Source organism: Lethenteron reissneri, chromosome 3 (assembly GCF_015708825.2).
Source record: "Lethenteron reissneri isolate LAM-NWPU_2019-01 chromosome 3, ASM1570882v1, whole genome shotgun sequence".
In the NCBI taxonomy this organism is placed as follows: Eukaryota; Metazoa; Chordata; class Hyperoartia; order Petromyzontiformes; family Petromyzontidae; genus Lethenteron; species Lethenteron reissneri.
The window spans coordinates 14,811,837-14,839,118 of NC_083781.1; the positions used below are offsets into that span (position 1 = coordinate 14,811,837).

A 27,282-nucleotide genomic window follows, 5' to 3' on the forward strand; every position below is an offset into this window, starting at 1 on the left:
GGTGTGTGTGTATAGTTGTGTTGTGTGTAGCTGTGTGTGTGCTGTAGCTGGTGTGTGTGAGTGTGTGTGTGTAGCGTGTGGTGGTGTAGCTGTGCGTGTAGTGTGTGTGGTGTGCTGTGTGTGCGTGTAGCTGTGTGTGTGAGCTGTGTGTGTGTAGCTGTGTGTGTGTATAGTTGTGTGTGTGTGTGTAGCTGTGTGTGTGTGTAGCTGTGTGTGTGTGTAGCTGTGTGTGTGTGTAGCTGTGTGTGTGTGTAGCTGTGTGTGTGTAGCTGGTGTGTGTATAGCTGTGTGTGTGTGTGTAGTTGTGTGGTGTGTAGCTGTGTGTAGTTGTGTGTGTGTAGCTGTGTGTGTAGTTGTGTGTGTGTAGCTGTGTGTGAGCTGTGTGTGTGTAGCTGTGTGTGTGTAGTTATGTGTGTGTAGCTGTGTGTGTGTATAGCTGTGTGTGTGTGTAGTTGTGTTGTGTGTAGCTGTGTGTGTAGTTGTGTGTGTGTAGGTGGGGAGTTTTATAAGGGCACCACGGGGTGAGCCCCTCCACCCCTCCCCACCCAGCCCCAACCCCCCCTCCCTCCCCACCCAGCCCCACCCCTCCCACCCCCAACCCAGCCCCTCCCTCCCCACCCAGCCCCACCCTCCCACCCCCAACCCAGCCCCTCCTCCCCACCCAGCCCCACCCTCCCCACCCAGCCCCACCCCTCCCCCCAACCCAGCCCCTCCCTCCCCCCCCAGCCCCACCCTCCCCACCCAGCCCCACCCCTCCCACCCCCAACCCAGCCCCTCCCTCCCCACCCAGCCCCCACCCTCCCACCCCCCCCCACCCCTCCCACCCCCAACCCAGCCCCTCCCTCCCCACCCAGCCCCTCCCCCCCACCCCAGCCCCTCCCACCCCCAACCCAGCCCCCCCTCCCACCCAGCCCCCCCCCACCCCCCCACCACCCCCACCCAGCCCCACCCCTCCCACCCCCAACCCAGCCCCTCCCTCCCCACCCAGCCCCACCCTCCCCACCCAGCCCCTCCTTGCACGACGGACGGACGGACACAATAATCCCCTGTGGGCTGGTGTAACCAGAAGGTTCCTCCCAGTATCAGAGCCTGTGTTTGCATGTTCATCGCAACTACTGTGTGTGCTTAATGCAGTACTTGTGTGCTTAATGCAGTACTTGTGTGTGCTTAATGCAGTACTTGTGTGTGCTTAATGCAGTACTTGTGTGTGCTTAATGCAGTACTTGATCCCCCCTGCAAAAGGTTTCTATTTGGTGTTTGATCATCTCAACACCTCCAGTTTTAGTTGCCAGACAGGGTAACATCGATTCTTATTATGTGTCCATACTCTGCTACTGTCAGCAACAACATTGCTTTTATGGCTTTATTTTGGTGATTTCGAAAACATGTTTTTGTTTGGCCATGTTTGTTTGTTGTAGTGCGGAGTTATGCTGATGGCTTTAATCTAAGTTGTCTTGTGGTTGTTGTTGTTTGACTTGCATCCCACTGGGATTTTTGTACACAGCGTTGGTGTACGGTGCTTTTTCTGGAATATTTAGCAGTTTTTCCTGGATTTTTCTGTTTGCACTTAGTCACTTTAAGATGTTTTCTTGTTCATATTTTTTGTTTGTTGCGGTTGCACCTGATTCAAGAGCCGAATGGCTCACAGGGCTATACCATTATAGATTTGAAGTTTTCGTGACTGCAGGGATCCATACTCTTTGGTTCTTTCGGTAAAGTCACGTAGGTAGAAAATGAATTAAATTAAATCACGACGTTTCGGACGCAACACAAGTCGTCCTTCATCAGGTGGGACAACCACAGCAAGAAACAACTGCAGCAGGTGGGCAAAGGGGAGCTGATGTAACACGAGGCTGTATAAGAGAGGGGGGGAGAAGCAGAGTATAGGGCTATAGCAAATAAATGAAACTGAAACAATAACAAAACTACAACAAAAACTACAATAACAACAATAACAACACCAACAATACCAACAACAATAACAATACCAACAATACCAACAACAATAACAACGATAACAATAACAAAAAATAACAATAACAACAATAACAACACTAACAACACTAGCAACAACAATAACAACAATAACCACAACAATAACAACACTAACAACAATAACCACAACAACAATAACAACAACACTAGCAACAACAACAATAACAACAACAACAGCAACAACAATAACAATAACAACAGCAATAACAACAACAGCAACAACAACAGCAATAACAACAACAACAATAACAACAGCAACAACAATAACAACAACAATAACAAACAGCAATAACAACAGCAATAACACAACAACAGCAACAACAACAACAATGCCGGCGTGAGGGGGGCGGGGCGATGTTTGTGTCACCGCCGGGCGGCTCGAGTCGCACCGGTGACGTCACCGGAAGCGGAAAATAGATTCTCCCCTTCGATACCGATAATCGAACGTCGATCCGCTATCGATTATTATCGATTCCCACGTCTCTCTTTTTTTACTGCGCGCGACTGGCGAGCTCGCGTTTATGCTTCGAGTAGAGTTTGATCGTTGGGCGGTGCCCATTTAGCTCCGAGAGAAAGATTATTTTAAAATAACAAAATTATAAATCAGCATTCGGAGAATCGATTCACTTGCGGAATCGATTGCCCTCCACCCACTAACGATAGGCTTCGAGTCCTGTGTGTGGCGGGTGCAGTGTTCACGCGAACCCGGCGGCCTCAACCCACGTTCCCGATCTTCGCAACGCACTGCACCCTGGAGTTTACTACAAGATTGTCCACGGGGCTTTGAGAGCGATCGCGCCGCAAACTAAAAAAATCGGTCGATTCTACGCCGAACCTTTAAAGTGCAAAAGAATCGATTCCGGAATCGCAGTTGCGAATCGACGTGCAGGGGAATCGCGCTACACCTACTGTACACGGGAGGAGCCTCGCAGGAGCGAGCGACTCGAGCTGCCTGACGAGACGGGTAACGAGACGGGTAACCTGATGGGTAACCTGATGGGTAACGAGACGGGTACCTGATGGGTAACCTGATGGGTAACTGATGGGTAACGAGACGGGTAACGAGACGGGTAACCTGATGGGTAACCTGACTAACGAGACGGGTAACCTGATGGGTAACCTGATGGGTAACGAGACGGGTAACCTGATGGGTAACCTGACTAACGAGACGGGTAACCTGATGGGTAACCTGATGGGTGAACCTGACTAACGAGACGGTAACCTGACGAGAAGCCTGACGGGTAACGAGACGGGTAAACCCTGGCGGGTAACCTGACGGGTAACGAGACGGGTAACCTGACGAGAATGGTAACCTGCCGAGAATGGTAACGTATCTGCATAGTCACTCAAACGGGGGGGGGGGGGGGGTAACGAGACGTGTGACCTGCCTGGGTAGCGAGACTGGGAGAACACGCCTGGGTCTGTGTGTGTGTGTTTGTGTCTGTGTGTGTGTGTGTGTCCTGTGTGTGTCTGTAGTGTGGTGTCTGTGTGTGCCTGTGTGTGTGGTGCCTGTGTGTGTCCTGTGTGTGTCTGTGTGTGGGTGTCTGTGTGTGTGTGTGCCTGTGTGTGTGTGTCTGTGTGTGCCTGTGTGTGTGTATGCCTGTGTGTGTGTCTGTGTGTGCCTGTGTGTGTGTGTGCCTGTGTCTGTGTGTGTGTGTCTCTGTGTGTGTGTGTGTGTCTGTGTGTGTCTGTGTGTGTCTCTGTGTGTGCCTGTGTCTGTGTGTGTGTCTGTGTGTGTCTGTGTGTGTCTCTGTGTGTGTCTGTGTCTCCATGTCGTCCTGTACCCTCCTTGCTTCTCGTGTCCCCCCAGTGTCTCCTCGTCTCCCTTGTGCTCCCCACCGCCCCCGCTGTGCGTGTTGTGTATCCCGTGTGGCCATGCCTCACGTCTCTCCGTGTCCCCCGTGTTACCTTCATATCGTGTGATACCCCCCTCCATGCTCCCCTTATCTCGTGTGCACATCGTGTCTAACGAGCCCCCCTCCCCTCGTGTCCCCCGTGTGTCTCTCCTGGAAGTTGTGGCGCCTGAGGACACAGCAGCGGATCCCCTATCCAGAGCAGCAGCGAGGAATCGGTAGGAGCAGCAGCAGCGTGTTGGGATCGGGATCAGGTGAGTTGAGGATGTCAGGATAAGGTTGGTGGGGGTGAGGTTGGGATGTGGTCAGGGTGAGGTTGGGATATGGTGAGGGTGAGGTTAGGATGTGGTTGGGGTGAGGTTGGGATGAGGTGTGGTGAGGGTGGGGTGTAGTGAGGGTGAGGTTGGGATGTGGTGAGGGTGAGGTTAGGATGAGGTGAGGGTGAGGTTGGGATGAGGTGAGGCTGGGATGAGGTGAGGGTGAGGTTGGCATGAGGTGAGGTTGGGATGTAGTCAGGGTAAAGTTAGGATGAGGGTGAGGTTGGGGTGAGGTTGGGGTGAGGTTGGGGTGTGGTTGGCGTGAGGGTGAGGTTGGCATGAGGTGAGGGTGAGGTTGGGATGTAGTCAGGGTGAAGTTAGGATGAGGGTGAGGTTGGGGTGTGGTTGGGGTGAGGGTGAGGTTGGCATGAGGTGAGGGTGAGGTTGGCATGAGGTTAGTAGGATGAGGCTGGGTGGTCACCTGTCCAAAGACCCAGTGGCCTAAAGCATCAAGTGGGCAAAAAAACAACAGCATTCCTGAATGTATCATATATAAGAGTTCATACTTTCTTGAATTGAACATTGTTATAGGAACGTAGTAAATTAGACGATGGAGGGAATCCCAAAGGCGAACACTGCGAGCTAAGAAGCATAAATAAATGCGTTATGACCTGCAATGTAGTGGATGAACACAGTGTGGATAGCGTGAACTTATCTGGGGTCAGTTAGAATTACTGTGTTGTCAATATCTTCTGTCTTTGGGTCTCTCTTGTCATGACGCAAGTTGTGAAGTATGGTCACACACTCGCCACTGACTTTAGCCGTGGCCAGGAACTGAACGTTGTAATGGTGTTCATAGTACAGTGCGCCAACTACTGAGGCCACCAATCCTCAAACTACAGCATTTCACAATATCTGCCATTTGTCCATATACGTGCGTACAGCGTACGAGAGTGCCTGTGCTGTACACACGCACGTGTGTGTGTAAGGGGAGCGGGAGTGTAGCGGTTAGCGCGCTGCGTTTCAAACCCGGCTTCCTGAGTTCGATTCCCGCGCACGGCCAACACCAGTGACGATTATCTGAACCGGGTCCTGGGCCTCCCCTAGGTCAACTCAGCCTCAAATGAGTACCCAGTGCGGTGTGTGGACATCGCCGTTCGGGAGACAAAAGCGGCTACCCACCCCCTCGTGTGCCACAGTGCCAGCCTTCATAGGTGCTCACTAACAGCACTTGCCCCATCAGTCTGTTAAGGCTACACGGGGGTATATGTGTGCTTGTGTGCGCGCGTGTAGATGGAGGGAAAGCCAATCGAGCAGTTTGTGCTGCTGGCTCGCTCGGCGCAAGGCGTGGCGCTCTGCGCTCTCATCGAGCAAGCCCTGGACGCGCCGGGAGTGTACGTGTTCGGGGAGCTGCTCGAGGTCCCCAGCGTGCAGGAGGTGAGTGAGCGGCTTTGCCAGCCAGGGAGAGAGCTCTCGTGCTCCTACGACTACTACGTAGGTTTTCACGGGGCGTGCCGCGTAGCCGTCGGGTGTGTTTGCGGGTTGTTGCCGTATGTTGTTCGGCACGATGTCCAGCGTTTCGCTTCCATGTGCTTGGAGCTTCGGGGGGGGGGGGGGGGGGGGCTGTTTTATTTAAGTTCCTGAGGAAGCTCCCAGCACGTGGGGCAAAACCTGTGGGTAGCACCCTACCAAGGTGAGCGCAACCCACTGGTTGAGAACCGCTCACTCATCTACACGTCATCTCCGGGAGTCAACTCTTGCAATGGTGATTCCTGTACGTTGGAATAAATGCCATAATACAGTTTTTTTGGGGTTAAATTGCGTAAATATATGAATGTGTCGTTGAACCAGCCACCACCCGACACTGCCCATTAGCAAAGTTTGTCAAGTAAACAGAACGTGGCAATTCGTTACTAGTACAGCACACCGGTGTGTTGGGGAGCAAAGCCACAACATTTACAATCTGAGTACGACGTTTCGCCAGTAATTATAACTAGCTTCATCAGGCGACAGCCAGATATTTACGCGATCTAACCCAAAAAAACCTGTATTATGGATGATATTGGTCGCGAAAGCCTACGCGTTAATCTGGAATAAATGGTTTAAACTTGGAAATATGATATTGGTCGCGATAGTCTACGTGTTAAACTGGAATAAATGGTTTCAACTTGGAAAACATGATTTGAAGCTTTCGTGACTGCAGGTGCAGGAATCCCCAGCTGAGGACGATTATTTGTGTGGCCATCGAAATGTCATGATCTTTTATTTTTTCTACCTACGTGACTTTACCGAAAGAACCAAAGAGTTTGGAAAACGTGGTTAATTGTGTTCATGGTTAATTAATTTTGCACATGTCATGTGGTGCACTGAATATTGTAAACACAGGGGAGATTTTGGTGCTCACAGTGATCGGTATATTGCAATGACGTTTGTATATTTTAAGTGACTATGAACAGCTAACTGATGTAATTGTTCAAATTTGTCCACAGTTGAGCAACGGACCTCATGCTCCACATTTCCAGTTGCTACAGTTGTTTGCATATGGAACATACTCGGACTATACTGGTGCGTGCGCTTACACAGGCACACTTGCTACATGCATTTAAGTGCACAATGATGCTAGTAAAACTTCTCCACTTTGGCTGTGTCTACATTATCAGCGTAATTGTTTTACTCATGAGGACTGCACGTAGATTTATAACAGAGTGCATTTAGACGATACTCATTTCCCTTGTTACTAATATCTGACATTATGAATCCAGCCAGGTGGCTCAGCAGAGCAAAGTGAGTGGCTCACAATCGCTTGGTTGTGATTTCAACCAATAGTTGTGCATTAGCTGAGCCCATCATCCCTCTGAGGTTAATAAAATGAGTACCACTTTGTTGGTAAGAAGACAGTGGTTGTCCTATGGGTATGTTCTTGTTGCTATAAAAATAAGGAATGTCCACCATTGGCTCAGGGCTGTAAACAGGATATCAGCACTACATCAATGCCCATTGAACAAGAAATCACTGACTTTTTTGACATTGTTAGCACAGGCAGCTATTGCATGTGAACTGCACACGTGTTTTAACTCATTTCTTTGAGGCCGATCACTAATTCCCCTAATTATTCATAATCCTACATGATGGATTCCATATAATCTGTGGGGGTGGCCTCCATTTGCAAGCCCAATAAGTTAACATTTTGACCACGTGATCTTTCCACACAAGCTGCCTGACTTCCATTACAACCCCATCTGTAATCCCCCCCCCCCACTTCATGTAGCTTTGCTGTGCATCTAGGCCGAGGGAAGGTGCGGTGATGACTTAACTACCACCTAATTTAATTTGTTACACGGATGTGTGTGTCTTTGTAGCTAATTCATCGAATCTGCCGAATCTGTCAGAAGCACAGAAAAACAAGCTGAGACATTTAACCATCGTAAGCCTGGCTGCAAAGATGAAGGTGATGTGGTTTTTCGTATTTACGTTTGAGTGTGTTGATTTGTTTGACAGATGCATTGCTAACAGAGACTACTGTTGCATGTTAACACGGCTGGGTTATTTCAAACTGCGTGCAACTGGGTTGGATGCTTTATGTTTTAAGGATGACAGTCTGTCCCCTAGACCCCCCCTCGTGTAAATCCAGATTCGTTTAATTTTAGTTTAATAGTGCATCTGAATGGTTTATTCAAAGAACTAACTTAACCACTTATCTTATGAAGGCTCGCTCAACCAGAGCTCCATCTCTTCAAGGACTTTTAGAGTAATATTAGCCCGGTGGAGCATTGCGTGGTTGAATGGTACACATTTCATAATATTAAGTTATACAGGAAACCTCACGGAGTTTCAAATAGCTCTTTCAGGAGGGCCTGTATTGAGATGGAGCGCTATGCACGTGGGTTTTAAACCAGAGTAATCAGAGCTAGCTATGCATACAAGGGGATAACTCAAAAATCCGCAAAGATGGGTTCACAAACCTACTTCTGGTACTGCCTTCACCCGGTCACCTCGCAGCCCAGTAGGTCTCTGGGATTTTCACAAATTGTATAATCCACCAGCTCTCTGAAGCGATGAATCACGTGCATGCACCACCACTAGACCTGCCTCGTGACTGGCTGATGCCGTGTGTTTGTCATCTGTTCTGGCCTGAATCGGGTGCTCGCTAATATCAACCGCCCCAGCATTGATGCATGTTTGTGCAATTTTTTTTCTCCCGTTACACAGTTATCTTTGCTCAGATTTCTGTTTCCTTCATTGCTGTGCTTGAACGTCTTTTGCTTGTCATTTTGGTGACCCACATCACTCTTGCCACCTGGCCTTTTCGGTTATCACCTGCTTAAACAAAAATGAGCAAACCAACAGTCCGTTTCAAGGCAGTGTGACGGCATCTTGGCACTGTGCAGTGCATCCCGTACGGCGTGCTGCTCAGCGAGCTGGCCTGACGAACCTGCGGCACCTGGAGGACGTGATCATCGAGGCAATCTACGCCGACATCGTGCACGGCAAGCTGGACCAGCGCCGGCGCCAGCTCGAGGTGGACACCTGCATCGGACGCGACGTGCGCGCCAGCGACGCCAATGCCATCATCAACACCCTGCAGCAGTGGTGAGCACGTGGCGATCACGCGCATGCAAGGAGAAGGAATTGTGTTTATAAGGGCCGTTGCTTAGATGCTGGGGCAGATCAAAGCGCCCGTCACGCCACATCTGATCTCAGCCGTTCAAATGCTCTCGTCTTATCTAGCCATACATACAATGGGACCCCCCAGTTTCAGCTCTCCCTATGCAGCGCAAGATGTGTATGCAGTTCCAGCCTGAAATGGGCATTCATTTGCCAGCAGGGAGAGATGTTGCTATGTGGCGTTTTCCAAGCAAGTAATTTGTGGGTAATTTAGAAATTCATAATCAACGTTTTTGGGTTAGATCGCGTTATTTATAAATGTATCGTAACCCTCCACCACCCGACACGGCCAATCAGCAAAAAAAAAGTGTCACGTTGACAAAAGACAAATAGTTCACTGCTTTAGCCCACCGGTGTGTTGAAGCGTGAAACCACAACATTTACAATTTTTGAGTACGACGTTTCGCTGGTAATTGCATCCAGCATCATCGGGCAATTTGCCAGAATGGTGAGGCTCTGCTAACCCAAAAACGTTGATTATGAATAATTTAGAAATGTTGGACTTTGACGCCGGGTATGACATGGTCTACTGATCCGAATAACGTCATGGGACCTTTAATGTTAGTACAGACCCACAGTGTTAACCAGAGCAGCCACTAGACTCGAACAACGCCAGATGTGCCGCCGCTTGGCCATGTAACCCCCCCGTTTGTCAATCCACTGCTGGATAAAGGGCTTCCCATGCCGTGTTGGTTATGGGGGTGTGTAAGGCAGTCTCTGGTCCGGTGTGCGACGATCCATATTTACGAGGTTTATATAACACCACCATGGATCGATTTACGACGCAGAAACTTGATTTACGAAATGACTCTGAGGACATTTGAACAGTCAGTCTGGTTTTCCGATGTGGCTTGCCTGGCATGGAGCTTTTGTTGTTCTCAAATGTATTTTTTTAATGGATTTCTATCGATTAAACCCCGTTAAATATGGCTGGTAAAAGGAAAAAAAAAACATCGGCAAGTGATGTTTCTACTGTTGCAAAAATCATATTTACGGTGGGGTTTCCAGGAATGCATTGTCGTAAAAGCGGGGACCGGCTGTATATGTCTATCCATATTTTCATAGATAAAGCAGATTTAATGCTAATATTATGCCATTCTTTTTAAGTGTGTATAAAATACCTTTTGAGAAAAATGCTAATATTTAAGTGCTTTGAGTACACATATATATGAAGAGTGCAATCAAAACAACCCAGTGCAATGAGGTTAACATGCGGGTGTTCTTTACATTATAAGCAGTATTGAAATTCGTGTTATAATTAATAATTGAAAATGCTCTGTTCTAGGTGTGATGGTTGTGAAGCTGTTCTGTTAAACATCGAGGCTCAGATTCTGCGCGCCAACTCCACCAAGGAAAACCAAATCGCAGTGCGCGCACAGATCGAGAACGAGGTGGGTAATAACTCGCCAGCATTCATAGCAGAGCATCAAGACAAGAGCTCCCGAGTATATAGACCGTTAGCGGGCACCCACTGAGGCCTGTACAGCATACACTGGTGTGGTATGACCAGAAAATCGAAGCTAGCTGCCTTTGTCTGCTTAGTGCTGTTGTTTACACACCACCTCCGCCATTCGTTTAAGGCCAAGTAAACCTCAGGGAGGCTCAGGACAGGTGCAGATTCCACTTGCCACTGATGTTTTCCATCGCCGATGCAATGATTGCGTTAATTCCAAGATGCCGGCGCATGTCGGTGTGCTTACTTGTATCCCTCTTGTGGCCACCCCCACTCAATCCCTGCCCTCTCCCCACCCAGTCAAAGCAGACCCTGCTGCAAGCAGCTTCAATGTCCTTATTTAGCCTCTTCCTCCATATCCTCATGTTTCCTGACCCGTCCCGTTAATATATTCCTTCAACTCTTATTTCCCGTTTATTTATCTTGAATTCCGTTTGCTTTTTCCAGACATTATATGTGCGGAGGGTGAAAACGCTGCTTGTAATAACAGCGCTTGCCCCAACATTGTATGTGGGTCACACGGGACACCTGTGTTTGTACAAGCCATTGTGTACGTATGTGTAGGTGAGCTCCCTAAAGCAGACCATGAAGGCCGCAGCTGCCTCGGCCGCCCAGGAGATGGACCAGGTGGTGGAGAGCCGCGACGCCATGGCGACCCCCGATCCCACACGGCACCCTGGGAAAAAACCCAGTAAGGTCAAAGGGTACGTGTCCCCGTGGATGAGGGGGTCCCTCTGATTTCAGTTACATCCAATGTTCTGCTTTCAAATGTGAGATTTAATACAGGAAGTCTAGAAATGCTATGCCGACTGAGTCTTATGCCTTGTCAATAATTTCTTTGTTTTCAGGTTGAGGGGCAGTGGAAAGATTTGGTCAAAGTCCAACTGAATACAAGCATTGCACACGCACATAATATGCACAGTAGGTACATATAAAATATTAACAGACACATACATTTTATGCTGACATCTGCACGTTTCTGTATATACACACACACACACACGGTGCGCAAGCAGACAGCAAATGATCTGTACATACACAATTCACACAGAAATGATGCATACATGTATAAATTAAGCCTGTGTACACTGACAAAATCGAACGCTTTCATCTATACAGTGCAATGACGCTGCAGCAGCTGTCCTCATAAACGCAGTGACCGAACATGTTTATAAATGTACACGATTGTGCAAATGAACTCCTGGGAATAAAATCATGGCCCGAGTTTAAGACAAGGCCATGGATGTAATCCTTAACTCCTTTTGAGATACGAAGCAAATAGCTCCGAAAAATGTAGGTTCAAGACACAGGGGCATGTACGTGCATGTTGAACTTCTTTCGCACCGTACGTGGCCAATGTGGACGCTCTTGTGAGCTGCAGGGTTGATGGATTCAAACCCAGTCATTTCAAGTGTCACAGATTTGTATAAAAAATGCTACTGTGCATTAGGAGTATGGAAAATGTATCAAATTACAATCACTTTTACAGCATCCCTTTGCAAAAAATATCTCGTTGGCAATTAATGACAGGATGTATTTAGTGCCTTGGTCGAAGGCTTGTCTAAATATAGTGGACTTTAGATGGATACTATGAAGCCGAGGCTATGTGCTTATGTCCTCGGTGTATAATTCAGCTGTCTTCATGGAAGTTCTCTGCTTTGTAACCCAAAACAAACGGCAAAACTGCAAAATCTCGCCATTATGATGCCCAAAGTATTTGCTTCCAGGCCACAACTGTCACATCATTGATACAACACAAGTACAGCCACTTGTGGTTCACAGCAACCCCAGATGACGGGTAATGTTTCATGGGCAGAGAATTGCTGATCTCCCAAGTACAAATACATATGCAAGTTTTCACTGGTTATCCACCTACAGCGCTCGCATATCTACACATTGCACCAGCAATGCGAAAAACTCACATGCATTTAGAGGTTTTATTTCTACCTCTGCCTAACAGCCAGTCAAGAAACACACGTGCCCCTTCACACCCACGATTGCGAAGATGTTAATAAAGTCTATGCTTTGGAAACTGAACAATGTGTCTTTTTAAAGTTGTTACATTCGTTTCCCGGTTACTCTCTGTAGCAGGGCAGGTGGCTAAGTGGCTACCCCTCTTGTACATAAGGTTTACTTTTCATATCTAAGTTCCAATGGTCGTTTTGGTGGACCGTGCTCTCAACGTGAAGATTTGCACTACTCTGGGAGTTCCAAATAAAACATTCGTGCAGAGGGAGCTGGTAGGAACGTTGGGTTGCTCGGTCAATGGCCAGGGTCAACGGCGGCGTGGTGTATTCCGCAAATATGCCTGAGGGCGGGCACAAGCCGGCATGAGTAGGTTAAACGTTGAGTTTTATAAGGGCACCACGGGGTGACCAGCCCCTCCCCACCCAGCCCCACCCCTCCCCTCCCAGCCCCACCCCTCCCATTTTTGGATGCACGATGGACAGACGGACACAATAATCCCCTGTGGGCTGGTGTAACCAGGTTCCTACCAGTATTATTCTCCTGACAAAGCTGAGGACGGGCACGGTAACATTGTGGAAAAAATTATTTTGCCAAACCAATGTGGCAAATAAAGCCTCAAGTGGCTGGAAAAAAAGCCTGAACCTACTGCGTGCAATTCAATACATGGAATTGTCACTGACCAAGCACATGACATACCTTGTGTAAATGAAGACCAGTATTTGGTTGGATGTGCTGATAAAACTTTGGAAATGTACAGGCGTTTGTCAAAGCTTGTGAAAAGAGCTGACCGTGTGGCAGAACAAAGGACATTGTGGGAATGGCAAACCATTGAGATTGGAGAGGCCAACTCGTCTATGAGCTAGAGCTTGAGACACTGGGCACCGCTGTGCAAAGCTTTGGGCTCGGGTGCAGGGGGGAAAAATTAACCCGTAAAAACTAAGTTTTTCAATCCTTTATATGCGTGGCGGCTAGAGTCCTCTCGTCCTCTGGCTTGAGATGGCTGCCACCTATGGGTCAGATGATTGCATTGCACCATTAAGCAATTGGTAATTAAATATATTTGTCCTAAAAAGTGTAAAATTTTGGAAAAAAATTGTCACGCACAACGAGTCTATGTGCAAAATGTCAGCTCGATTGGATCACGGGAAGTGGGTTAAAACACGACCGAAAGATTTGCACGGTCGTAAGCGAGCAAGCAAGTGAACTTAATATAAAGGATTTAAAAATCACTTCCCGTTCTTCCACTCGTTCATGTTGGGGGTTATGGTCAACATGGCTTGCACGTGATGTCCTACCGCTTCGTTTTGAAACACTTTTTGTTGCTTTGTATTATTTGCAAAGCTGAGCGTTCTTGAGCTGCATAGGAGACTAATATACTACAACATTCCATTGTTAGATTTTACTGGTTTTGCAGTGTGGATCAGGTCAGTGCAGAGGTGGCACCAGAGATTTCTTGGTTCAAATCCAAGCAACTTCCTAGGACCAAATGGGTTTTCGAATGCAGAGTTGATCTCAGGTGACCAATTACTGCACTCAAAAACCCAAAGATGTAATATAATTTGGCTAAATACCAGCTTCAAGATATCAAATGTATTGCTCGACTCTCATCTCACCTTAAATAAATGTATATAGCGCCTTAACCAAGGCACTTTTAAAATAATTAACGGTACATGAATGTTAATCTCAGCGGTAATGGGAAAGCGTTTCTCTAGGTCAGTATTTAACCTTCATTGCAGCCTTGTACCCCCCACCCCCTTTGGTTCTCAATCGTAAAAAAAGTATGTTAGCAAATACAGGGTTTGATGAAACCTCGTTGTACATACATGCCCGTCCTGAATTTGTGTTTCAACGATTTACCTTCTAAAAAAATGTGCCATGCCCAGGTTAAGAACCACTGCCCCAAGTGGACCAGATGTAACATTTAGGTCTCTCAAGAGGTAGCTCAGTGATACCCACCCGTGGTATATCTCCATCTCCATATATATAAAAGGCAAAGTTGTGAATGTGTCTGTTTAAAATGTTTAGCGTACTTCCCAACATGCAACAAACTGGACATTTTCCATGTGGGTACTTTCCAGACTGTACACCATGCAAAAATTATAAAAATACACTTTTGTATTTGTTTTTTTGGGGGAGCTCAATAATGCAGATTTTTTTTGCACGGCAAGTGAGCTGTGACGTCACATCTGTCACGTGACCCACGCATGTGGAAGCGTAACGCATAGTGTCGTGGTTAGCGCGCCGCGCTACGAACCCGGCGACCCGAGTTCGATTCCCGATTATTTGAACCGGTCCTGGGCCTCCCCTAGGTCGACTCCGCCTCAAACAAGTAATTGTTGTGGTGTGAACATGGCCACTGAGGAGACAAAGGCGGCCAGGCGTGGTGAATCCAAGTCCCGGGCGAAGCCGAGTAGTACAGCTAGTCCTATACAAAAGGGATGCACTAAGAGATAAATGGGTTCCATCTTATGGAATGACATCGTGAGCACAACCAGTAAAAAAAATGGGAGAAAAATTCGTCGAGAAAAAAATCACACAAAATGTCCCGATAAGCGAAATAAACGTTGCCAAAAAAACATGGCCACGAAACAAAAACAGGACGCCACTTTAATGAAAGGTGCACGTTCACCAACAAGCTCGTAAAAATGATGTTCTTGCAAATGAACGATTTCCCCAAAACACATTTTATTTCGTGACTTAACAGTACTGTGAAGAATATAACACTTGCAACTTTTTGAACACATTCTCCATCTATCGGTTCTAGAAAATTACCATCAGATTTATATTGTGGAAAAGTGAAAACTGACCACGCAACAATGCGGGGAGGGAGGGGGCATCGTGACAACAGCAGCCAACCACCATGATTGGTGGAAGTCCAAATTGTCCCTCTTGGCGAGAAAGAGCGTTACATTCTAGATGATGTTGACGTGCAAAGCTATAGACTGCCTGGCGGGGGGGGGGGGCAAGTCACCATTCCCGTTCTTCCGCTGGCTGTGAAGAGATGTTGGGGGCGATGGGGTGGCCGAGATGGCGGCTTGCACGTGGGTATCCAACCACCGTTTTAAAAATGTATCACGCTCTATGCCATTCTTGAGCTGCGTGTGAGGTAATTATACACGCGATACTGTTATAAAAATGTATTACTTTTGCATTGTGGCTCCGTCAGAATGCTAAGAGGACACCACCGAATCTAGACAACTGCGATGATGAAGATGGGTCAAGTGTAGGCACTGATGATCTCACCAATGACTTCACAAAAAAAAGATCAAATTTTATTTTCCAGCTCAGACAATTTAACAGACTGTTGGAGCAAGCGCTGTTAGCGAGCACCTATGAAGGCCGGCACGGCACACGAGGAGATGGGTGGCCAGCACCATGCCCAGCCGCCTTTGTCTCCCCAGTGGTGATGATTATGCACCGCACCAGGTACTCATTTGAGGCCGAGTCTTCCTAGGGGAGGCCCAGGACAGATTCAGATAATCGTCACTGGTTTTGGCCGTGATCAAAAATCGAACTTGAGTTCCTGGGTTCGTAGCGTAGCGCACTAACCGCTACACTACACACACACGTAGAAGTTAACAGAATTAAAAAACTGATGCAATAAAAAATAATCCTAAAATGTATCACACTGTTTTACAATGCATACACTGTTGTTAAGCAGGTACACAAAGGAAGCGTTTACCAGCCATGTGGTTTGGCCTCGTAGCTGGAGGAGGCATAAGACTGGGTGCCGTGCGCTGCTCCGCTCCCCGTAGAACCTCCAGTTCCACCCCACCCCCCATAGCCACCTCCTCCCTGCCCCCCACTCGCCCCATATCCCCCAGACTTATTTGCCTGCGACTGCTCCAAAGCCTGCGCTTGGCCATGGCCTTGCCCCTGACCCTGACCCTGCCCCTGCCCCTGAAACATCCCCATCATATTCCAACCACTCTGCATCATGGCAGCCATCACCGCGGGGCTGAGATTGAACGAGCCCAGCGGATTCATGCTCCCGTCTCCTGCTGCGCCGCCAAGGCTGGAGGAATTTGACGCGCTCCCCGCGGCGTTCATCCCGCCCCCGCCGCCGCCTCCACCGCGATTAAAGGACGAAGATCCGTGGCTGGACTGGGCGGCATTCGACGTCGAATTTGACCCCGTGAACGGACCAAAGGGGTTATTCCCATATCCGTAGCCGTAGCCATAACCGTAGTTGTTGCTGGGTGTGTTATTGCCACTCGAGCTGCCGCTGGAAGAGCCGAAGTTTGCGTAGCGCGCCACTTGCTCAAGGGCGGCAGTGTTGACCGTGAACGACTGCGACTGGTGCTGCGGATTGAGGCCCAGCGCCGAGAAGTTTGGATTGGCGTTCCCCATGGCGTTGTTGCTGCCCTTGGGATCGGCGCTGGAGATGTGAATGCTGGACCCCTTGATGATGAGGTCTTCTCCACACAGGCTGTTTGCCACCTGTCAATGCATCCACACGCACGCACACACATAACACATTTAAAAAATATGTATATTGTTTTTAATATCATTCATGTGTGCAACATTATGCCTTTATATTGGAACTGCACAACTTTTTGTCATGCATATTTTAACATTCTTAATACTTGAGAAACTAGAATGTTTTGCTGTGCATGTACATTTTTGCATGTTTCCACATCACTGGGACTGCATAGTTAAGTGTATATGATTGAGGGGCGATAAGCAAATAGCAACAATCACATGGAACATCCAACAAAAGTTTAGCAATGTATCAACTTTATAAGGCAAATCCAAAAAGCTACTCCAATTAGTTTTTTTTACGAAGCACCTCAACATCTAAATGTAGTTTGACATTAGTGTATTATTATTAATATGATGAAACTTGTTTACTCAAAAAAGCTTCAGGAGGGTCTTGCCAAGATGTTGCAGGAAGGGGGGCGATTTTGCTGCTGTGTAACCCCCATTGAGTCATTTGCAGGTAATATTTCAGCATTGGGGTGTTTGGCCAAAAACCAGGTACACCATAGTGCACTTTTTTGTTATTCAGCCGTGTAAAGAAACCAGAGAACCAGGAAATCGAACCCATGCCCTACTCGGCAAGGCTTAAGTGTTCCCCTACACCCTGAATCAATTTAACAATTTTTTTTATTTCAACGCTGACGCTAACATTTCTATCCGTGTATATTTTAAATGTGACCGAATACCAGTATGTAAGGCTCTTTCCTGTCATAACAGAATCATAATCTTTATTTGTCCTGCAGAAATCCGATGAGCTATTAAGCTATTTTTAAGCAGATGTCCAGTAGGGGCATGGGTCAGAAAGTTACAATACAAAAAAAATAATAGCAGTGCAATGTTTTAGAAAAGTTAAGCAAATCACTACAAATAAATAATCTAACACTCGACTGTAAAAGCCCACTGAGCTCTTAGTTCTTGTTCAGAAGTGGCCTGGCCACAAATGAGAGCTCAATCGGCTTATAACGTGAAAATGTATTGCAGCCAAATAATCTAGGTTGGTCATTTGAAAAAGAAAAGGATGAAAATAATCATAAGCATGTGGCAGCAGGCCTTGTGTCATTCCACTGCAAGAGGACATCCCCCCTCCCCACCACATGTGCGATGGCAAGGGCAGTGAGCGTAGACGTGAGGACCTAAGTAACCAGTAAAGTAGAACCTCGGAGATCGAACGCACCAGAACTCAAACAAATCGGTGTTCGAACGATATTTCTAAACATTTTTTGTCCCGGAAACCGAATGAAATTCGGAGGTCGAACGGGCAATCGCGACTTGAAAGAACCTGTACGGCTGAGACGCGTATGGCCAGCGTGCATGACGCTTGCCCAGACAAAGGTTTTACCACCTCCTCCTCCTCACCACCTTCATCTCAAGCCATCAACTCTCCTTACTACAGGTAAAGTGAAGTTCAATGTTCATTTATTTCATTTATTCCATTTATTTATTTATTGCGTTTCTTGTTTTTTTTAATGGTTTTATGCATGTAATTGCTGTAAACTTCGTGTAAAAATGCTTTGAGCGATTTCTTGTGTCTGGAACCAATTAATGTCATTTACATTAATTCTTATGGGGAAAATGAATTTGGTGTTCGAACAAATCGGTGTTCGAATGGCCTTCTGGAACTTATTCTTAGGTTTTTCGGTAAAGTCACGTAGGTAAAAAATCAAAATCAATGAAAGTAAAATAAAACAAAAATCACGACGTTTCGGAGGCAACACAAGCCTCCGTCTTCAGGTGGAACCGCCACAGCCCGACAGCTGTATCAAGTAAATGTACTTTTATTGATTTAGATTTTTTACCTACGTGACTTTACCGAAAAACCTAAGACTGTGAATCCTTGCAGTCACGAAAGCTTCAAATCTAGAACTTCTGGAACTTATTAAGTTCGATTCTCCGGGGGGGGGGGGGTACCACTGTACAACGAATCTTACTCAACTGCCACCCTACTCACAATGTAGCCGGGCAGCTTATCATGCCCGTTTAATGCATGACGGCTGCCCATCCAAGCACTATCCAGGCTAGAACATGCTAATCTTACAGAGATCTGACAAGTTTGGGTGCAATTCCGGGAGACTTGATCGTAGGTGAAGTGTATGAAGTTCCAACCCACCTGCTCATCTGTGAAAGTCACGAAGGCAAATCCCCTGAAAGGTTTGGGGATGAAGACGTCGGTGACTTCTCCAAACTGGCTGAAGTATGCCCGCAGGTCCTCCGTGGTAAGGTCAGGCGGGCAGCGGCCCACAAAGATCTTTTTGCTGTGGAAACCCGTTCCGACTGCTGCTGCTTGTATATGTACATTTCATACACCCGTGGCGACCACGTCGCAACGGCCAGCACACACACGCACACACAGCACGCGCACACCCAAACACCACACAGACGCACACCCAAACACCACACAGACACACACCAAAACACCACACCCACACCAAAACACCACACCCACACCAAAACACCACACACACCCAAACACCACACACACCACACACACACACCCAAACACCACACACACACACACACCCAAACACCACACACCCCCAAACACCACACACACCACACACACCCAAACACCACACACACACCCAAACACCACACCACACAGACACATACCCAAACACCACACACACCCACACCCAAACACACACCACACACCCACACCCAAACACACACAGCACGCCACACAAAATTCGAAAGCACACGCATGCACACCCCAAATCGCAAACCATACCCCCACACACAATTCCACACAATACAGCGCACAACACCAAAGCCCATTCCATACGAAATACAAGAACCACCCACACCACACGCCAACAATAACACACCACAATACGGACTCACACAATATACCACACCCCACACGACCACACACCACACCCAGTGATCCACACACACATCGTCACAGCATGCCACACAACACACAAAACACCACCAACAAGAAGGCATACATAGATTGGCACACACGCCACTCACAACATTGTAATCACATTCATATACGCAACCCACATCACGCACGCACACATATCAGACACCCCCCCACACGACATACCACACACATTCAGACCCACGAACACACACCCACGAACACACGCACGCACACACCCACACACGCACACACACACAGGCAAAACCAAATACACGTTATTTCACAAATGAATGCAAATAACTTCTTCAAACCCTGTTAAGAAACAAATATAAAAGATTACACCACTCAATATCATAATTGCCATGGGGTCAGCCAGTTTCCTATAAACATTAACTTGTGCAGCCTCATACTTTGGATGAAATGTCATACATGGGTACGAACAAACTCACGCCGACACATACATTCACATAAACACAAAACATCACATCTATACACACGCACAAACGCTCACATTCACACTCTCATACACACGCATACACACTTGTATGCACACGTACACCAACGCCACTCACACTTGTAAACTCACCAACACACTCGTATAAACTAACACACCCACACTTACAAACTCACACAGTTGCACTCACGCACTCATGTACACACCACTCACACACTTGCCCACACTCAAGCACTCGCACACTGTACTTGTAATCACACCCACACTATCACTCACTCATACAAAGAGACACACAAACTCGCACACTTATACACACACCTACACACTAATAGTCACATATACAACCACACTGACAGCCACATACAAACTACTACAAAATGAAGATGCACAACCATAGGACTAAACATATTTAAAATGTTAGGTTATAGGATATTGTGAAACCCTTTATAGTTATACGGCATGTATATTTAGTTCGACAAGTATCACTTACATTTTTAAATATATATAACATATACATACTATTACACGTACTTTTATAGGCCAACACAATTATCTATACACACCACACTGATGAATGAGCATGTTGTAATGCAGTTGCCGATACACTTTATAATCCAAAATGCATTGTAAAATATCACTCAATTGAAAAAATGCAGAAAAGTCGCGGCCACTACTCCTTGCTCGGAGAATATGTGAGCGAGTTAACACGATTGATGTGGCCCAGGTATGTATTCCTGCCGTCGCCTCGCACAATGGTGTTTCAACTAATAACGAAGTGCTTCTGCTGACCGTAACACCACGAAGGCGACTCCCATCTCTTTGCCCACAACATTGTGACCCCATTGATGCTGCATAATGGTGGCTATTGTATAATAATTTAAGGTGAAGACAGCCCTAAATGGCAAAATGGGTCTTATTACGCAGATGCATACTCAATTCGGTGTGCCCCAAGTTGAAAAAAGTGCTTGAAAAATGTTTGGTGGTAGAGAAAATTACTTTGAAGTTACACAGGTCAAGCAATTCGTCATTACGCACTCTTGGAAACACCACTGCACTGTGTTAAAACACATGGACGTGATGTCACCGCAGTGCCACAATTACACAAGCTTGACCCGATCTTCCAAGTATTTTTGTCACAGCTTCAAACTGGTGTCCAACAACGCTTGGGAACACGGCCGAGGTGTACATGTCTTTAACAGGTGATTGTTTTCTGGTTGCATCTTCCTATAAGCCAATGTTCTTCAATTGTCTTTCAAAACGACAAAAAATGTGCCCCCGTCAACTCAAACAGAGCAACAGAAGCCAATGTTGCGTCACTTAAGCAATGAACACCAGTTTGCAACTTCTCATTTCAAATCAAAGTTGTAAATCTGCCATCAGCAAGGCTGCAGTCTGCCATCATCCAAATCAGGGAGCTCAACCACCACACAAACCAAAAAGACACATTCCAAACACTACCAATCATCTGTACAATTATCACACCTACACAGCACCAGGATTCACAACCGTCAGGATCGTAACAATAAAACACCACCCACACCCACATTCGCAAATCGCACCAAATTAGACCCACTCAGGCCAACGCATGTATCACCAGAAGGCAATTGCATCTTCATAGTCATACACCTAACTCCATAAACTGCATCGGTACCAAAAAAATGTTTTCAATCAAACGCACGCTTACGCAACTCATTGCCAAACCCAAGTATCCACAATCGCCTAACGACCCATACAGTTCCACAATCAATTTCTCACACCAAATCCACACACCTTTCCCCTAGCTCTGCTAAATAAGCACGCGCACTCCCACGTACCTTGGTATTGGGCAGCTTGACATCGCACCAGCGGCCACCAATCAAGTGCCGCTGCGAGATGGCCTTCAACTGACTCTCGAACTCACTGAAGCGGACAAAACCAAACCCCTTCGAAGTTCCAGACTTGGCATCACGTTTAACCTGCAAAGGAGAGGAATCGTTAGATGTTAAACTAAAATGAGCGTGGGGGAACTCTTGCCTTGCGTATTTTCGCTAAAACCAAACCTGTAAATGCTCCATGATCTGTGCCTTGCAAAAGGAACCTCCATATATTACGTGCTGTAATTTTGGATTTTGGGTGATAAAACATAAACAAAAGTTTGATTTGCAATGGAATTTTTTTCAAGTAACATTCTACTTGATCAGCCTGAAGAACCTGCCAAAACATATTAATAGTTTTTTTGTCTGACTGAGTTTGACAGTATAGTACAGCCGTTAAATGCTTCTTGGTTTTTTCTGCCTTTCAGGATACTCATCCACCGCTAGGTCCAGTGATGCGACAATCCAGCCGACACCAACGAGCGGATTTCACCGCTTCATCTCCGCGATGTTCCCTTTCTCGGTGACCATCGTTCAAAACCACGGGCGGTGTAAAGGCTAGCGACCCGTGTCCTCAAGCTCACTTTAATTCGCAGTCAATACCTTCAACTTGCAAATGCATTCCCTAGGTTTTAGGACACATTTTGGTGAATAGAGGAAGTAAAAAAAACCAGGACCACAAATTGTACACATTTTCCGGATGTCCAATTCAACCATCTCTCTGTCCCGCGAGTGGAACGTACCTGAACCATGAGCACGTCCCCAACCTCTGTAAAGTAATCCCTCAGGTCCTGCTCATTGCACTTCCACGGCAGCCCCAGCACGATGAGGTCGGACGTCTTCTGCACGGAGCGCTTGATCTTAGCCACGTTCCACGCATCGCTCTCATCCATCTTGCGTTTGTTGTCTACGCACGCACACACAAAACCAAATGAGCGACTGCTTGAGCTACGGTGCAGTGCAAATAGTCAACATATCCATCGTTAACCGATGGTGTGTCGCATGTTTATGCCTAAATAAACTCGGTAACTTTTTTCTACCTACGTGACTTTACCGAAATAACCCAAGAGTATGGATTCCTGCAGTCACGAAAGCTTTAAATCAAGATCGCCTTTGCAACAATTACATACGAGGTAGCCCCCGCCTATACTCGCTTCAACGCCCTTGCAGATGCATTCCCCGCGAGAGGGTTTACACGTTGAAGGCTGTGGCTCGGCAACTTGTACACACACACGGTGGATTCGGGGCGTAGGCCGTGGGGAAATCCAGAGCCACGCGCTACAACGTGAGCGGAAACACGAGGCCTATCACACGCACAAAGACGTCGCGTACAAAGACTACCGATTAAATATAAATATTATAAAATGTAATTTGGAAACTCTATTAATATTATGACGTTTGCAATGTAATATTGCACGCGTGTTGTTCGCTTCGAACCAGGCGCAACCGAATTCGATTTCCCTGATGAGGGCCCACATCAGTAACGATTTATGAACATTCTGGAACCCTCATCTCCGGAGGTCTATTCATCCTCAAACGAGAGCCTGGTGCGATGTGCGCTATAATCGTTACTGGGGAGACAAAGGCGGCCGGGCGTAATTCTGGCCACACTCCACCACCTTGTGCATTGTACCTGCCTCGTGTACCCCCTACAGGCATTCAAAGCTGCTCGCTAACGTCACTAAACCCAGCCTGTAAAGACAACACGAGGCATATTGTCTTTGATAGCCCCCCCGGAACACGTGTTCGAGAAACACCGCGAGGTGCTGGAGTTACCTCGTGAGTTGTATTCTGCGCAAATGCGAGGACACTGCTGTTATAATTCTCACAACTATGACAACAAAAAACGATACACGTTGCTTATTTATTAAATGTGCACAAGTCCCTCCCGTATAACATCTCCTATCCTTTGGGAACAGTGGCGAGGTACAAGTTGTCGACCTATTGTTATGTATAATTGCAGTCGTTTTCGGCAAATTGTATATACATTTTGGGTACGATACTCGGTACACATTGCAAATTTGTGTACAATTGTACACGTTTTGAAACTCTGGTCCCCCCCCCTTGGGGAAGGTTGACGATTTAAAGTCAAGTGAATTTGTTAAACCACGCCAGTACTCAAGAGGCAAGTCATCTCGTGATGTTGCGTTGAAAATTATGCATAAAGCACAAATAGCTAACTCACGATCTTCAAAATCGCTGTGGCCTTAAAAGGGAAAAAATAGGCTGCGTTTCGGGCAATATTCAACAGGTGGAGACTGCACATTATTCACCATGGGGCTCGATGACAAAATTTGCAAGAGACCAAGATGAGCGTAACCTGGGTCCCGCAAATTAAAAAAAATATTCCGAGCAAACCCAAGTTGCTTGCTGCGAATAGCAATACAAATGCATATCGTACTCTTAGGTATCACTCCGCATCCGTTTAACTCGACTCAAACGAGTAAGTGGCGTGCGCTGTGCAAACATCGCCACGAGGGAGACAAAGGCGGCCGGGCGTGGTGCTGCCGCCTCCCCCCTCGTGTGCCGTGCTACATAGGTGCTCGCTAACAGCACTTACCCCAAGTCTATGAAGGCTACAAGGGAGATATTTATTGTTTAAACCCTCTACGCCATGGCGGGAGGATGTAACGAGGCAATCCACATGGCCGACATTAACAACAAACCGCGCATCACCGAAACGTAAAAAAACCGCTCCTCTCTCATCTACCTCGCTCCATCTCTCTCTCGCTCTCTCACCCTTGGGGAAGGTGACGAGGTACACGTGGATGCCCCAGGTCGCGGGCTCTGGCGGGTGGAGCGCACCCTCTGCGAGCCGCAGGCCGCGCAGGGCGCGACCCTCTCCCGCGCGGTAGCGAAGGCCGCAAGCGCCCGGGAACTGCGCGGCGACGCTCGACAGCAGCACGGTGCCGTCCTCCTCGGCGGGGATCTCGATCGGCTCCTCGCCCTCGTCCTCCGCAACGCGCACGTACGACGCCATGGTGTTTGCTGCTGTTGTTTGCTGCTGTTGCTGCTGCTTCACGCTGTCTGTAGCGGGCCGCTGGCTGCTGCTGCTGCTGCTTGTACAATGGCGGCCTCGTGGAGGAGCTGGAGGCGGGAAACGGAACCGGAAGCTGCGACTTAGAAGGGGGCGGGGTCAGATGTGGACCGGAAGCGGAAGTTAATTGACCCCCCCCCACCACTATCCCCCCCCCCACCACTATCCCCCCCCCCCCACCACTATCCCCCCCCCCCACCACTATCCCCCCCCACCACTATCCCCCCCCCACCACTATCCCCCCCCCCACCACTATCCCCCCCCCCACCACTATCCCCCCCACCCCCCCCCCCACCACTATCCCCCCCCCCACCACTATCCCCCCCCACCACTATCCCCCCCACCACTATCCCCCCCCACCACTACCCCCCCCCACCACTATCCCCCCCCCACCACTATCCCCCCCCCACCACTATCCCCCACCACTATCCCCCCCCCCACCATCCCCCATGTCATACAGAGAGGGCCTCGCTAATAAACACTGGCAGGGCACGTGGGTCGATTCAAGCAAAACCACCGACCTCTTTGGCAAGCAGGTCTAATGATGTAGATGCTCACCCCGAGCCCCCATTACTGTGATGGTGCAGCGTTGTCTTTGAGCTGTGGACGCCTTTTGGCGTCCTCTGGTCGAGCACCAATTTGGTCGAGGCTCAAAAGAAAGCCGTCCCTTTGTGTGGACCAATCAATTTCAAGGACAATGCATATTATTATCATAGTGTGATTTGTTTGCATTTTGACTGCAAGTATTGTGGTTAATGCAGACATGAATCCTTGTAAAAAGGTTTAAGTTTTGTTGCCAGAGAAGAAGGGGAAACCCCTATTAATGTGATGAGGTTTTGTTGTTATTTCTGCTTTTGGCACCACTACCAAATCATGCAGTATCACCAAATAATTGGTTCACCACTTATCGGCAAACCGGTCGTCTTTTTGGTTTCCCGGTAGTTTTCATTTCATTACCGTTAATCCCCCCAAAAATGACATTGTGACCCAGAACTGACATTCTCCCGGAATACATGAGATGAAACATTCCGTCTGGTATAGCCAGTCATCAACATGAGTGGAGGAATCGCAACGTGTTTAAGGCCGAGTCCACCTAAACGAGGCCCAGGTACAGATTGAAAATGCTGGATTGTTTCTCAAGGCATCCAGCCACACGAGAGGGCGCCACTGAAAGCGAAATCTTCACCAATTTTTACTTTAAACACATTCCTCCTGCGGAGGGAGCTGGTAGGAACGTTGGGTTGCTCGGTCAATGGCCAGGGTCAACGGCGGCGTGGTGTATTCCGCAAATATGCCCGACTGTGAGGGCGGGCACAAGCCGGCGTGAGTAGGTTAAACGTTGAGTTTTATAAGGGCACCACGGGGTGACCAGCCCCTCCCCACCCAGCCCCACCCCCCCCCAGCCCTCTCCCCCCCCAGCCCCTCCCTGCACGACGGACACAATAATCCCTGTGGGCTGGTGTAACCAGGAGGTTCCTACCAGTACCACATGTGCTTAACTGCAGACATGATTCCCTGCAAATGGTTTCGGTTTGGTGTTTTAAAATCTTGACGCCTGTTTCATTCCCAGGAAGGATTAAACATATTCATCTTCTTCCTCTTCCACGCATTTATCCCACTCACGTGGGGTCCGCTAAAACGTGAACACTTTCGCACTTGAGAACGACCATTCTGCTCCCCATTGTTCAGGAGGTGACGTCACTCCCCCAACACAGACAGAGGCAAAGACCACCCGTGTAGCCTGTGCAGACTGTTGTGGCAAGTGCTGTCAGCGAGTAGCACGTATGAAGGCACACGAGGGGGTGGGTGGCCAGCACCACGCCGCGCCGCCTTTGTCTCCCTCGTGGCAATGTTTTTACGCACAGCACCAGGTACTCATTTGAGGCTGAGTCGATCTAGGGGAGGCCCAGTACAGGTTCAGATAATCGTCACCGGTGTTGGCCGTGAGCGCGAATCGAACTCGGGTCGCCGGGTTCGTAGCGCTAACTACTACACTACATCGCTAACTACTACACACATCACACACATTCATACACATACCACTCACCCACGCACAAACACTCCCACCCACACATGACACTGACTTTGAACAAGCGAGACAGACAGAGAGAGAGCCTGCCAAGCGGCTGGTGGTTCCACAGCACAGAGAGGACGATCGCCACTCGCCTACGGCACTAGCATTCGTGTACAACGCGTGTGAACTGCAGCACGCTGTGTGTGTTGAACTTCTTTCACGCCGTACGTAGCCAACCTGCTAATCGGAGGTGCGTGCGGGTTGACAACAACAACAGCAAGATAATTCTCGGCAGCAGACTGCAGGCGAACGTAGCGTGCGTTCGCGTGAACACGACAATATTTCTCGCAAGAGACGCGTCTCATCAGCACACGCGCGAACACAGCAGCAG

General features: G+C 48.0%; 3 protein-coding genes across 3 annotated transcripts in view; 1 reads left to right on the plus strand and 2 right to left on the minus strand.

Moving 5' to 3' along the window:
- Window positions 1-2,952: 2,952 nt before the first annotated feature.
- Window positions 2,953-12,260, plus strand: LOC133347309 (COP9 signalosome complex subunit 7b-like). Its single transcript, XM_061559471.1, is given in 10 exon segments — window positions 2,953-2,971; window positions 4,009-4,102; window positions 5,399-5,542; window positions 6,595-6,670; window positions 7,465-7,553; window positions 8,494-8,524; window positions 8,527-8,695; window positions 10,056-10,161; window positions 10,788-10,927; window positions 11,072-12,260. Coding segments are annotated over 8 exon segments (795 nt in total). The 5' UTR covers window positions 2,953-2,971; window positions 4,009-4,102; the 3' UTR covers window positions 11,112-12,260.
- Window positions 12,261-14,854: 2,594 nt separating this feature from the next.
- On the minus strand, window positions 14,855-24,938 carry LOC133347314 (TAR DNA-binding protein 43-like). Its single transcript, XM_061559483.1, has 5 exons — window positions 24,580-24,938; window positions 22,584-22,747; window positions 21,792-21,942; window positions 18,778-18,941; window positions 14,855-16,631 (listed from the first exon to the last, which is right to left on the minus strand). Exons 1-5 carry the CDS (start codon window positions 24,818-24,820, stop codon window positions 15,870-15,872), a joined length of 1,482 nt encoding a protein of 493 aa, XP_061415467.1. The 5' UTR covers window positions 24,821-24,938; the 3' UTR covers window positions 14,855-15,869.
- Window positions 24,939-26,372: 1,434 nt separating this feature from the next.
- The window catches only part of LOC133348028 (TAR DNA-binding protein 43-like), a 2,458-nt gene continuing 1,548 nt past the window's right edge, over window positions 26,373-27,282 (minus strand). The window contains exon 3 of the mRNA XM_061560845.1: window positions 26,373-26,392. Coding sequence (XP_061416829.1) covers window positions 26,373-26,392 — 20 coding nt within the window. The remainder of the gene's footprint in view (window positions 26,393-27,282) is intronic.

Bases quoted from the DNA above. Each gene is read 5' to 3' on its own strand.
- LOC133347314 (XM_061559483.1), bottom strand. From the start codon at position 24,820: ATGGCGTCGTACGTGCGCGTTGCGGAGGACGAGGGCGAGGAGCCGATC. The intron at 21,943-22,583 runs GTACGTTCCACT...TCTCCTTTGCAG, and splicing joins GGGACGTGCTCATGGTTCAG to GTTAAACGTGATGCCAAGTC. The intron at 18,942-21,791 runs GTGCGCGTGCTT...AAGCAGCAGCAG, and splicing joins CAATACCAAGGTACGTGGGA to TCGGAACGGGTTTCCACAGC.